The sequence below is a fragment of the Caretta caretta genome, chromosome 5 (genome assembly GCF_965140235.1).
Source record: "Caretta caretta isolate rCarCar2 chromosome 5, rCarCar1.hap1, whole genome shotgun sequence".
NCBI classification, from domain to species: Eukaryota; Metazoa; Chordata; order Testudines; family Cheloniidae; genus Caretta; species Caretta caretta.
Window position 1 is genome coordinate 43,694,819 of NC_134210.1, and position 12,122 is coordinate 43,706,940.

A 12,122-nucleotide genomic window follows, 5' to 3' on the forward strand; every position below is an offset into this window, starting at 1 on the left:
CTGGTGATGTATATAGATGGCAATTCACATTACTAAATTTTCCCCCATTTTTTGAAATGGCAACAATTTTTGTACCTTTTCATTTAACTCTTCTACTTTGGAGAGTCTTGCTATTCAACAACCATTTCAGTGACCATTCAGCACATTTAACTACCAACTTTTAACTCAGTGGGAGTTGAGGGCACTTCAGGATTCGGCGCTTTGATTTCAATAACTGTGGTATAGAGTTGTTTCAGGTATGCTCAGGATATTGACAGGTTGTGGGGAGAGAAAAGTAGCATAACTACCATGAATTCAGAGGAAGAAAGGAAATCTACAATATGAGTGTATCTTGAGCCATTTCTTCATTTCAGCAAGCACAAATATGGAGAAGGATTCCACTAGACACTTTCAAAAACCTGTGTTTACCCATGTCTCCATTCATATTGACACAGGGCATTGCTTCACATGCAAATACAAACAAAAGGACAAGGAGTCAAAAAATTCTGCAAGTTGAGTTGTCCTCCTGTGGCACCTGCATGAAACTCAGAATACTCAGTTTCTGGTTGCTTGAGTGAATATGGCAGTGTGAGATCCCCCGGAATTGAATAGTGAATGGTGCCATGAGTGTGTATTCTTTGTCAGACACATGGGAATGTAAAACGCTGCACAATATAAACAATGCATGCATGTGTTTATATAATTGTGCTGTCTTCTGCTCCCGCTCCCTGTTGAGTCTGATACTGTTTGAAGTTGAGAAATATTTTCTGAAGAAATGTGGACTGCTGAGCCCTGTTTACATGGAAGCATATATGGGTGCCTACCTGTGACGTTAAAGGCTGAGGTGGTGGCATAAGGAAGTGTAACATTAATTAGATAAAGGTTCTGATATTAATCATGATGATAATTTGTTTGGCAGGTCAGATACATTTTATCTTACTAGTTCCTGCGATGTTGTCTTTAAATTTAAATTACTAGCTGCACAGCTCCATAGATTGTGCAGAAGGAAGCATTTGTATTAAGGCTCAATTTTAATAGCCTCCAATTAATACCTATTACTGCATCCTTAAGAGCTCAACTTGCCAGGCCTGGCTGAAGGGCAGCTTTTGGAGTCCATCAGCAGTGCTTCATTGGCCCCAATCCTGAAAAGGGAGTTCCTGCACAGAGTCCTGCAGAGTTCAATGAGACTGTGTATTGACATAAGAATTCCTTGGAAGATCAAGGTTTCAGGCAGGTGAAGGGGTCACTTTCCCCGCACGTAAGATGTTAGGAAGGTAACCAGAATAAGAGGGTTGAAATAGGAAAAAGAGAGGAGGACAAAGGGACAAAATCGGTAGACAGAGGCTGAGCTTGACAGGAAATGGGGACAAAGAGAAGGGAGAGGGAGGACAGAAAGAGAGCCAATGAGAAAAGAAGGGTGTTAGAAACTAAGTGAAAGGGAGGGTGGGGGCAGAGAGGAAAATCCATTTCAGGGAGGGGTGGGAAGAGATGGAGGAAGAAAAGTAAGAAGCCAACAGGGAGGAGAACTGATCTGTGAAGTTGCGTAACTAACTCAGTTTTTTAGTCCACCTTGGGAGGGGCATGAAACAGGAGCAGATCTTTGTAAAAGGCACAAAGGGTGGGGCTTGACTCACTTCACTCCCTGCCCAAGGTGTTTTCTACCTAAACATTATGATGTAATGTCTTTCAGCTGCCCTACCCTTGGTTGGGAACTGTACTTTCAGAGACAATGGAAAAGATTAATGACAACCTTTTCAATCAGAGAAAACACTCACCAGGAATATCACGCCACAAAAGAAATGAAAAACAACTTTGGCTGTTCAGAAGGGTTTATAAATTTCTCTAGTGTGGGGTTAGAGTACTCTTTATCAAAAATAGTGAGACAAAAAGTAAATTCTGAGCTGCCTTTTTTATTTAAATAATTATATGGAGATATAAGTGGGCCTCTGGGGGGCACAAATTGAATTAGAAATGACATAATCGACTTCTCCCTTTTTCTCTGCTTTCTCTGTCTCATCCTTTCCTTTCCACACACCCAAACTGCTATGATAATTACATACTAAAAATGCCCTAAGCAATAAATATGACAAAATAGAGGTAATGCAATATAAAGATTTTTCAGGATTTGCCTTCAGGGATTTTTAGGAAATGTAGTAATTTACATCCTGTGTCCATGCTCCAGTGCAGGGATCATGGAATGAGTGATCTCTTTCACCAAATCCTGGAAGCAACCAGGGCTGCTCAGATGCTGCTTTGCTTTCACTCTGCTTTGCTTTCACCCCCAAATCCCAGATGACAGGAAGCCCAGTCAGTGTGGCCCCAATGGAATTTCTACATATCTAGGGCAAGACTTAATCCCACATTAATAGGGAAGCTAACACAGTGATCCATTTTGATGGAATCAGCCACTGCTGATCTGCCCTTGGTAGTGGTAAATGCTGATGTCAGGGACAGGGTGATGGTAACAGATGAGGCACTTGGCAACTAGCAAAGCAAGAGCCACCCCACTGAGCAGCTTTTGCCCTTCCAGGCATTTCACATATGAAACCTCATGAGAAGTCCATGACTTATTTGAAAATTCCCTGAAATGGAGGCTGAATCATAATTATGACACACACTTGCAGAATAGGCACTTGTCAGAATGATTTATAATGTTGGCCATAGCTGTTTTTTCTCTATAAATCCTTTGCAGGTGTTAATGCCCAGAATCCATTTGAGCTGAGACCATTTGCAGGCTTTATTTAGGTTTTTTAATTGTGTGAGGTTGATGTGTCAATTGAGGCTGCATCTTGGTCACGAAACAAACCAGTATTCGGGAGCTCAGATTTGAAAGACTAGTCACTGACATCTTTGTTTTGTACTATATATAAATATAAATAAATCTCATCACCAATCTCTTTTTTCTCCTGTTGTTTGGGCTGTTTCAGTGCCGTTTATTTTGTGCGACATAAAGAAACCAGACAGAGATTTGCCATGAAGAAAATTAACAAACAGAATCTCATCCTCCGAAACCAGATTCAGCAGGCCTTTGTTGAGCGTGATATCCTGACATTTGCAGAAAATCCATTTGTCGTCAGCATGTACTGCTCCTTTGAAACTAGACGCCATTTATGTATGGTCATGGAGTATGTGGAAGGTAAAGTATTTGTTCTCTTTACAGTGGGAAGAACAGTGTATTTTAGCATCAAAAAAGGAAAATCAACCCACACTGTATTTACATTACAAAAGCTCGCCTGTGTGTTCTCTGTACAGTAGCTATGTGCACGTAGGATCTAAATCCACCAATGAGATGGCTTCATTCCCAATCATTATCTTTTGGTGATTGCCTGTAAACTGCTTATCTTGCAGCTCTAAAGAGAAGTAATGCTCAATGAATGAGTTTGTTATAATTTATAATCATAAGTGTCCTGTAACACTGGAAATTCATGTGAAAATAAAGTTAAGAAGTTATCTTCTGCTTTTGAAATTTTCACCACTGTGAAAATGATAGTGTATCTGAAAACAATTTACAGTAATAAGCTTGAAACACCAAAGAGACACCTTCAAGGGGACCCTGACATTGAGAGAAAGAAGGTCCAGTGGTTAGATTGTTAGCTTGGGTCGTGGAGGAGAGAAAGATCCTGTGTGATCTTGGTTGGTCATTCTGGGTGTCAATTCCCCATCTGTAAAATGAGTATAACACTACTTCTCTACCTTACAGGGGTATTGTGAATAAATACATTAAAGAGTAAGAGGCATGCAGATTCTATGTTGATGGGTCCATATAAATATCTTAGGTAGGTAGATAGTAGAGAGTTTCTCCTGTCGGTGTAGGTACTTCACCTTCCTGAAAGGCAGAAGCTATGTTCCCAGGAGAAGCCCTCCTGTTGACCCAGCGCGGTCTATGCTGGGGGTTAGGTCAGTATAACTACGTGGATTTTCCACACCTTTGAGTGACATAGTAGTGTAGGAGAACATAGTAGTGTAGGCCAAGTCTTGATGATGATATTTAAGGTAGTGAATAAAAATATAGTAAAAAAAAAATAAAAAATTCTTTTTGAAAACACCTGAATCTCATTCAGGGTCTAGGATATCTTTATCCTTGCACCAAATGCACACGTACGCCACTCGGCCACAGGGAAGGCAATCATACATGCTACACTGAGTGCAATAAACAGGATAGCCCCCACTCTGCTGCTAGGCTTTTGCCTGTATTTTCTCCTACAGCTACCTAGGTTAATGATAGGATTTTTGTTTAAATCAAGAAGTTTTGCTTATAGTTTAGTTTAAAGGTTTTAAAGACTGGCAAGTGTACCTCGCCCCCTTTCCACTCCCCTTCCAAACCCCCTCTCGAAACTCCCTGCTAGCGGTCCCTGTTTGCAAAGCTCGTTTGTGTGCATTCGGTGCAAGGAGCTCCTGGCCCTCAGAGACCGTGTATGCGCTTTGGAGGCCAGGGTGGTGGAACTGGAGGAGCTAAAGGAGGCAGAGAGGTATGTTGATGAGGCTTTCTGGGATACTGTAGATTTTTCCCACCTCCGGTCAGACAGCCCCTGCACTGTTAAGGAGGATGAAAAGCCCAGAGAAGGAGAGCAGTCAACGGGAACAGAGGGAAACCTTCCCATAGTTGGGATCCTCCTTCCAGATGATGATGGGGTATCCTCTCGCACTGAGATTACCTCTCCGGGGGAGGGAACTCCAGTCACTAAGAAAAGGCAGGTGTTAGTAATGGGAGATTCGATCATTAGAAACATAGATAGCCGGGTTTGTGATGACCGGGAGTACTGCATGGTGACTTGCCTGCCTGGTGCGAAGGTTGTGGATCTCTCGAGGCATCTAGATAGACTTATGTGTAGTGCTGGGGAGGAGCCGGTGGTCGTGGTACACGTAGGTACCAATGACATAGGGAAGGGTAGGAGAGACGTCCTGGAGGCCAAATTTAGGCTGCTAGGAAAGAGACTGAAATCCAGGACCTCTATGGTGGCATTCTCAGAAATGCTTCCAGTTCCACGCACAGGGCCAGGTAGGCAGGCATAGCTTCAGAGTCTCAATGCATGGATGAGACGATGGTGTAGAGAGGAGGGGGTTAGATTTATTAGGAACTGGGGAAACTTTTGGGATAGGGGGAGCCTATACAGGAAGGATGGGGTCCATCTAAAGCAAAGTGGATCCAGACTGCTGGCACTTAACATTAAAAAGGATGCAGAGTTTTTAAACTAAGAGATGGGGGAAAGCCGATTGCTGCAGAGGCGCATGTGGATCAGAGAGAGACTTCTCATAGAGGAGAGACTATTGATAGAGATTCTCTAGGTTTTAGTCAGGAGGAGAGGATGGAAGAGGATAAAGTATGGGCTAGATCGGACGAGAAACAGTCACATAAAGAATCTGACACATCAGAAAAGGGCAGACAAATAAACAGTGACAAGTTTTTAAAGTGCTTGTACACAAATGCTAGAAGTCTAAATAATAAGATGGGTAAACTAGAATGCCTCATGTTAAAGGAGGATATGGATATAATAGGCATCACAGAAACCTGGTGAAGTGTGGACAATCAATGGGACACAATCATTCCGGGGTACAAAATATATCGGAAGGACAGAACAGGTTGTGCGGTTTGGGGAATGGCACTATATGTGAAATAAAATGTAGAAGCAAATGAAATAAAAATTTTAAATGAATCCACGTGTTCCGTAGAATCTCTATGGATAGTAATTCTGTGCTCTAATAAGAATATAACAGTAGGGATCTATTATCGACCACCTGATTAGGACATGATTGTGACGATTAAATGCTAAGGGAGATTAGAGAGCCTATCAAAATTAAAAACTCAATAATAGTGGGGGATTTCAATTATCCCCATATTGACTGGGTACTTGTCACCTCAGGACGAAATGCAAAGACAAAAATTCTCGATACTTTAAATGACTGCTTCTTGGAGCAGCTGGTACAGGAACCCACAAGGGGAGAGGCAACTCTCGATCTAGTCCTGAGTGGAGCACAGGATCTGGTCCAAGAGGTAACTATAACAGGACTGCTTGGAAATACTGACCATAATATAAAAATAATTAACATTCCTGTGGTGGGAAGAACATCTCAACAGCCCAACACTGTGGCATTTAATTTCAGAAAGGGGAACTATGCAAAAATGAGGTTAGTTAAACAGAAATTAAAAGTGACGAGAGTGAAATCCCTGCAAGCTGCATGGACACTTTTCAAAGACACCATAATAGAGGCTCAACTTAAATGTATACCCCAAATTAAAAAACACAGTAAAAGAACTAAAAAAGAGCCACCGTGCTTAACCACCATGTAAAAGAAACAGTGAGAGGTAAAAGGCATCTTTTAAAAAGTGGAAGTCAAATCCTAGTGAGGTAAATAGAAAGGAGCATAAACACTGCCAAATTAAATGTAAAAATGTAATAAGAAAAGCCAAAAAGGAGTTTGAAGAACAGCTAGCCAAAAACTCAAAAGGTAATAACAAAATGTTTTTTAAGTACATCAGAAGCAGGAAGCCTGCTAAACAACCAGTGGGACCCCTGGACAATCAAGATACAAAAAGAGCACTTAAAGACGATGAAGTCATCACAGAGAAACTAAATGAATCTTTGCTTCAGTCTTCACGGCTGAGGATGTTAGGGAGATTCCCAAACCTGAGCCATCTTTTGTTGGTGACAAATCTGAGGAATTGTCACAGATTGAAGTGTCACTAGAGGAGGTTTTGGAATTAATTGAGAAACTTAATAGTAACAAGTCACCGGGACCAGATGGCATTCACTCCAAGAGTTCTGAAAGAACTCAGATGTGAAAGTGAGGAATTATTAACTATGGTTTGTAACCTGTCCTATAAATCAGCTACTGTACCCAATGACTGGAAGATAGCTAATGTAACGCCAATATTTAAGAAGGGCTCTAGAGGTGATCCTGGCAATTACAGACCGGTAAGTCTAACGTCAGTACCGGGCAAATTAGTTGAAACAATAGTAAAGAATAACATTGTCAGCCACATCGAAGAACATAAATTGTTGCGCAAAAGTCAACATGGTTTCTGTCAAGGAAGATCATGTCTTACTAATCTATTAGAGTTCTTTGAGGGGGGTCAACAAACATGTGGACAAGGGGGACCCAGTGGACATAGTGTACTTAGGCTCTTACATAAATTAAGTTGTCATGGGATAAGAAGAAAGATCCTTTCATGGATTGAGAACTGGTTAAAAGACAGGGAACAAAGGGTAGGAGTAAATGGTAAATTTTCAGAACGGAGAAGGGTAACTAAGGTGTTCCCCAAGGGTCAGTCCTTGGACCAATCGTCTTCAACTTATTCATAAATGATCTGGAGAAAGGGGTAAACAGTGAGGTGGCAAAGTTTGCAGATGATAACTAAACTGCTCAAGATAGTTAAGACCAAAGCAGACTGTGAAGAACTTCAAAAAGATCTCACAAAACTAAGTGATTGGGCAACAAAATGGCAAATGAAATTAAATTTGGATAAATGTAAAGTAATGCACATTGGAAAAAAGTACCCCAACTATACACACAATATGATGGGGGCTAATTTAGAGACAACTAATCAGGAGAAAGATCTTGGAGACATCGTGGATAGTTCTCTGAAGACGTCCACGCAGTGTGCAGCAGCAGTCAAAAAAGCAAACAGGATGTTAGGAATCATTAAAAAAGGGATAGAGAATAAGACAGAGAATATATTATTGCCCTTATATAAATCCATGGTACCCCAACATCTTGAATACTGCGTACAGATGTGGTCCCCTCATCCCGAAAAAGATATACTGGCATTAGGAAAGGTTCAGAAAAGAGCAATTAAAATGATTGGGGTTTGGAACGGGTCCCATATGAGGAGAGATTAAAGAGGCTAGGACTTTTCAGCTTGGAAAAGAGGAGACTAAGGGAGGATATGATAGAGGTATATAAAAGCATGAGTGGTGTGGAGAAAGTGAATAAGGAAAAGTTATTTACTTGTTCCCATAATATAAGAACTAGGGGCCACCAAATGAAATTAATGGGTAGCAGGTTTAAAACAAATAAAAGGAAGTTCTTCTTCACTCAGTGCACAGTCAACCTGTGGAACTCCTTGCCTGAGGAGGACTATAACAGGGTTTAAAAGAGAACTAGATAAATTCATGGAGATTAAGTCCAGGATGGGTAAGGAATGTCCCTAGCCTCTGTTTGTTAGAGGGTGGAGATGGATGGCAGGAGAGACATCACTTGATCATTCCCTGTTAGGTTCACTCCCGCTGGGGCACCTGGCATTAGCCATTGTCGGTAGACAGGATACTGGGCTGGATGGACCTTTGGTCTGACCCAGTATGGCCATTCTTATGTTCTTATGCTGTTTCGGCACAAGTTTCTCCTTCCTCTCCCTCTCAAAAAAAAAATTGCTTGTATGAAAATATTTTGTAAAATAAACCTAAAAGACAGTATTCAAATAGTGAACATTCAGAATCCCCGTTGTACAATTGGTAAATATATGGAGGTCCACGTATGCCTGCATATGGAGCATGGCTTAGATGCATCCGATGAAGTGAGCTGTAGCTCACGAAAGCTTATGCTCAAATAAATTTGTTAGTCTCTAAGGTGCCACAAGTCCTCCTTTTCTTTTAGTTATGTCTGTGCACCTCAAAATATGATACCAGCTAGACCATTTTATTGTATTTTCAGGTGGAGATTGTGCTACTTTAATGAAGAATATGGGTCCTTTACCTGTGGATATGGCAAAGATGTATTTTGCTGAGACTGTGCTAGCCTTGGAATATCTGCATAATTATGGAATTGTGCACAGGGATTTGAAGCCAGACAAGTAAGTGTATAGAATATAACCACAAAAGAACTTTGTCTGAAAATTAGTCAGATATGAAAGGTGTAATTTTGCTCTGCAGAAAATGGATGTTTGGTTATGAATATTATCCCATGCATTCAGAATTCTCAGATAATAGATTCATAATATGAGTTGGGTGGTTTAGCCATAATTATAGATGATGTGTTGATTTTTACAATCCTTTAGGCAACGAGAGGCTGTAAGACTAGCATGAGAGAAATACATTTTTTTTTCTTGAGGCTGAAATGAAGGATAATAAAGTCTGGCCAATAAGAGCAAGCTCTCTCTACATATACTTTGTACCCTATTTAATGCTGAATATGAAAAAAAAATTGTACATACAAATTCTTATAAGGTCAGTGTTAAATGGGAAATCTTTCCCCTCTGTCACATTTCTGCAGTATTTGGGGTTACAATATTTCATGTCTTCTATAAATGTAAACTGCATTACAGCAGGTTGCTGAAATAAAGACAGAACCTGACATATCTTCCACTAGTTTTCATTGTCACTTGTTTCTAAACACATTTGAATCCCAAATGAGTCTGAGTCAAAATACCCACCTGGTACTGGATATCTGTTGTCTGCCAACTTAATATCCATCAATTTCCTTTTTTTCCCCATCTTCTCCCCTATTTAAATGAATGGCACAGTTAATTAGAGGAAGAAAAAACTAATGCCTCTTTTTCCTTTTAAAGTATCGGAGGGGTAGCCCTGTTAGTCTGTATCCACAAAAACAACGAGGAGTCCGACAGCACATTAAAGACTAAATAAATCTGTTAGTCTTTAAGGTGCCACTGGACTACTCTTTGTTTCTCCTTTTAAAGTTACAATCTATTTGTACGTCTTCCAGAATGCTTGCCATTTCTTCTTGTGCTAACTACGCTGTGCCATATTTTTTGTAGCCTTTATGTGGATCCTTTTAAGATCCTTTAACTATTAGGTGTTCAAGCAGATATAGATTATGGTTTGTTTAAATTCAATAACAACAACATATGTATCATGCATTTGGTAACTTCCAGGATGCCTCTGTGTCTAGCCCAGTAGCTTCCTAAATGGTTTTTTTAAACAGTTGTATAGTGCTGTTAAAGCATTATCCTGTGACTATAATAAACAAACTAGTACAATTTCAGTTTGTTATAGTAATTGAGTGTCATTCTGATCTGCAGTTTATTGGTAACATCCATGGGACATATAAAGCTTACAGATTTTGGGCTTTCTAAGGTGGGGCTAATGAGCATGACTACAAATCTTTATGAGGGTCACATTGAGAAGGATGCTAGAGAGTTCCTTGACAAGCAGGTAAGAGATGCTTTTTTTCATTTCTATACTGAGAGATTAAATAAAGCCATATTTACCAATGGGATATTATATAAGCCATTATTATTTCTGCATTGGTATTTCAGATGTATGTGTGAGAGTTACCTTTACTGGTGCACTGCAGATTGTTCCATGCTCCCCTTCCTCCCCACCCACGCATTATGGTCTATTAGTAAGATGAACGATCTAATTGTGTGCAAGTGAGATCATGAGAGAGACAAATGGAAAACTGTTTTTATAGGGAATTCAGGAGTCTCAGCAGAGTATTTGCAGAACTCATGATGCATTGTACAATCAAGGGTGCTAAAATCCTAGCTATGGCCCATTTCCCTTTAAGCATGCCTCATTACCATTTGCCCACAATCTGTTCACTGTAAAAGTTACTTAAGGTAAAACCATCACAACTTTCAAGTAAAAATGAAGATATGTTTAGATTAAATAAAACCATTGTTTTAATTGACTCTTGTGTATAAAAAACATTCTTTTAAAACTGTATTTTTCACAAAATGCATTTTTCGCATACAATACAACCACTTAATGTAGGTCATTCTTCTAAAAATATTAACTGTGTTGCAAGCTGAACAGTGTAAAACATGCTGAAAAGAAAGTTTAAAATTCTCCATGTTTTTTGTAAGATTTTGCTACATCATGAGAATTATTGGGAAAATTTAAGCACAATAACTAGGGTTATTAAACTTTGCTTGTTTAAACATTTTCTTTTTCTCATTTTTAGGTCTGTGGCACACCTGAATATATAGCACCAGAAGTGATATTGAGGCAGGGTTACGGCAAGCCAGTGGACTGGTGGGCCATGGGAATTATCCTTTATGAATTTCTTGTTGGGTGTGTGCCATTCTTTGGTGATACACCAGAAGAGCTATTTGGACAAGTTATCAGTGGTAAATATCACCATGAAAAACTGAATTTCTTAACCTGCTGAAACCAATCACTTAATGAAAAAGATATTTAAGAATTTACTAAAAAGCTAGCATTTTTCAACTAGTTGTGCCAAAAAATTAAAAAATGAAATCACTCATGTTCCCATAGTACAAGCCATCAAAATGACGGGTGAAATTTGAACTAAAAACTGAACTTGTATTATACTTGAGTAATGAGTTCAGAAATGCAATAACATGATAGGTCATATTTGTAAGTACACTGTTTAAAAAGAAAATAACTATTAACAGTTGGACAGTCAAATAATTTGACTGTCACAGTCTTTCCAGGAATTGTGCTGGAGAAGGAAAGGTTAATGTGGACTGCATTTGCAGAAATGGAAAAATGCCTAATGGCACAATAAAGAAATTAACAAAAATGTAATAAAACCCTAAAACAAATGTCTCCCAAATAATAAATAATGAAAAAGAGAGGGAAACGAATTCAATTCACAGATTGTTAATGATTTCATTGGTGGTTGTTATAGTGTAATGTTATTTCTGTAACAGCTGTTCTTCTTTCATTTAAAATTCAATAACCTTTTAGATCTTAACCTGCAAGCTGACCCTAAGTATTGTCATGCAGCTTGTGGCAAAACTAAATGATAATTAAACAGAATCTCTCACTATCCTACCTGCTGTTTCCATAAATTTCCCAAATGCATAGATGTAGATGGCCTCCGTTTTATGCCAAAAGTTTATCAGAATGACATCTCTGTTACTGAATGTCTCCCAGTCCATTTTACAGTATACATAAAAGGTCCACTAGCTAAAAAAGAGAAAAAAAATCCCATTTAGTATGTAAGGAGGTGTTCTGTTATATCACTGTTCTCCATCTCTAACTTTGCAAGCCGGGCATGTTTGTAATCTTTAATGAAGTGGATTTGTGAATTGCCTGCAGTATATGACCTCTTTATACAATATCCTAGCTGTTTATGGATTTATAACCATGCTGTTTTCTGATGTGATACACCAAGGCCTGAGTGGCAAGGGGAATCAACTGTTTAATTAACACAAGCAGCAAATGCTGGCTTTGTTCTTGATGCCTTACGGCTGAAATGCATATTCATGTTTTATTTTATCC

The 12,122-nt window shown here is 39.3% G+C and overlaps 1 protein-coding gene across 15 annotated transcripts in view; it reads left to right on the plus strand.

Moving 5' to 3' along the window:
- MAST4 (microtubule associated serine/threonine kinase family member 4) overlaps positions 1 to 12,122 on the plus strand; it is a 436,616-nt gene that overhangs the window by 397,393 nt on the left and 27,101 nt on the right. For all 15 annotated transcript variants that reach the window (XM_048849931.2, XM_048849932.2, XM_048849929.2 and 12 more), the window contains 4 exons: positions 2,907 to 3,115; positions 8,629 to 8,767; positions 9,953 to 10,085; positions 10,837 to 11,002. In XM_048849931.2, coding sequence (XP_048705888.2) covers positions 2,907 to 3,115; positions 8,629 to 8,767; positions 9,953 to 10,085; positions 10,837 to 11,002 — 647 coding nt within the window. The remainder of the gene's footprint in view (positions 1 to 2,906; positions 3,116 to 8,628; positions 8,768 to 9,952; positions 10,086 to 10,836; positions 11,003 to 12,122) is intronic.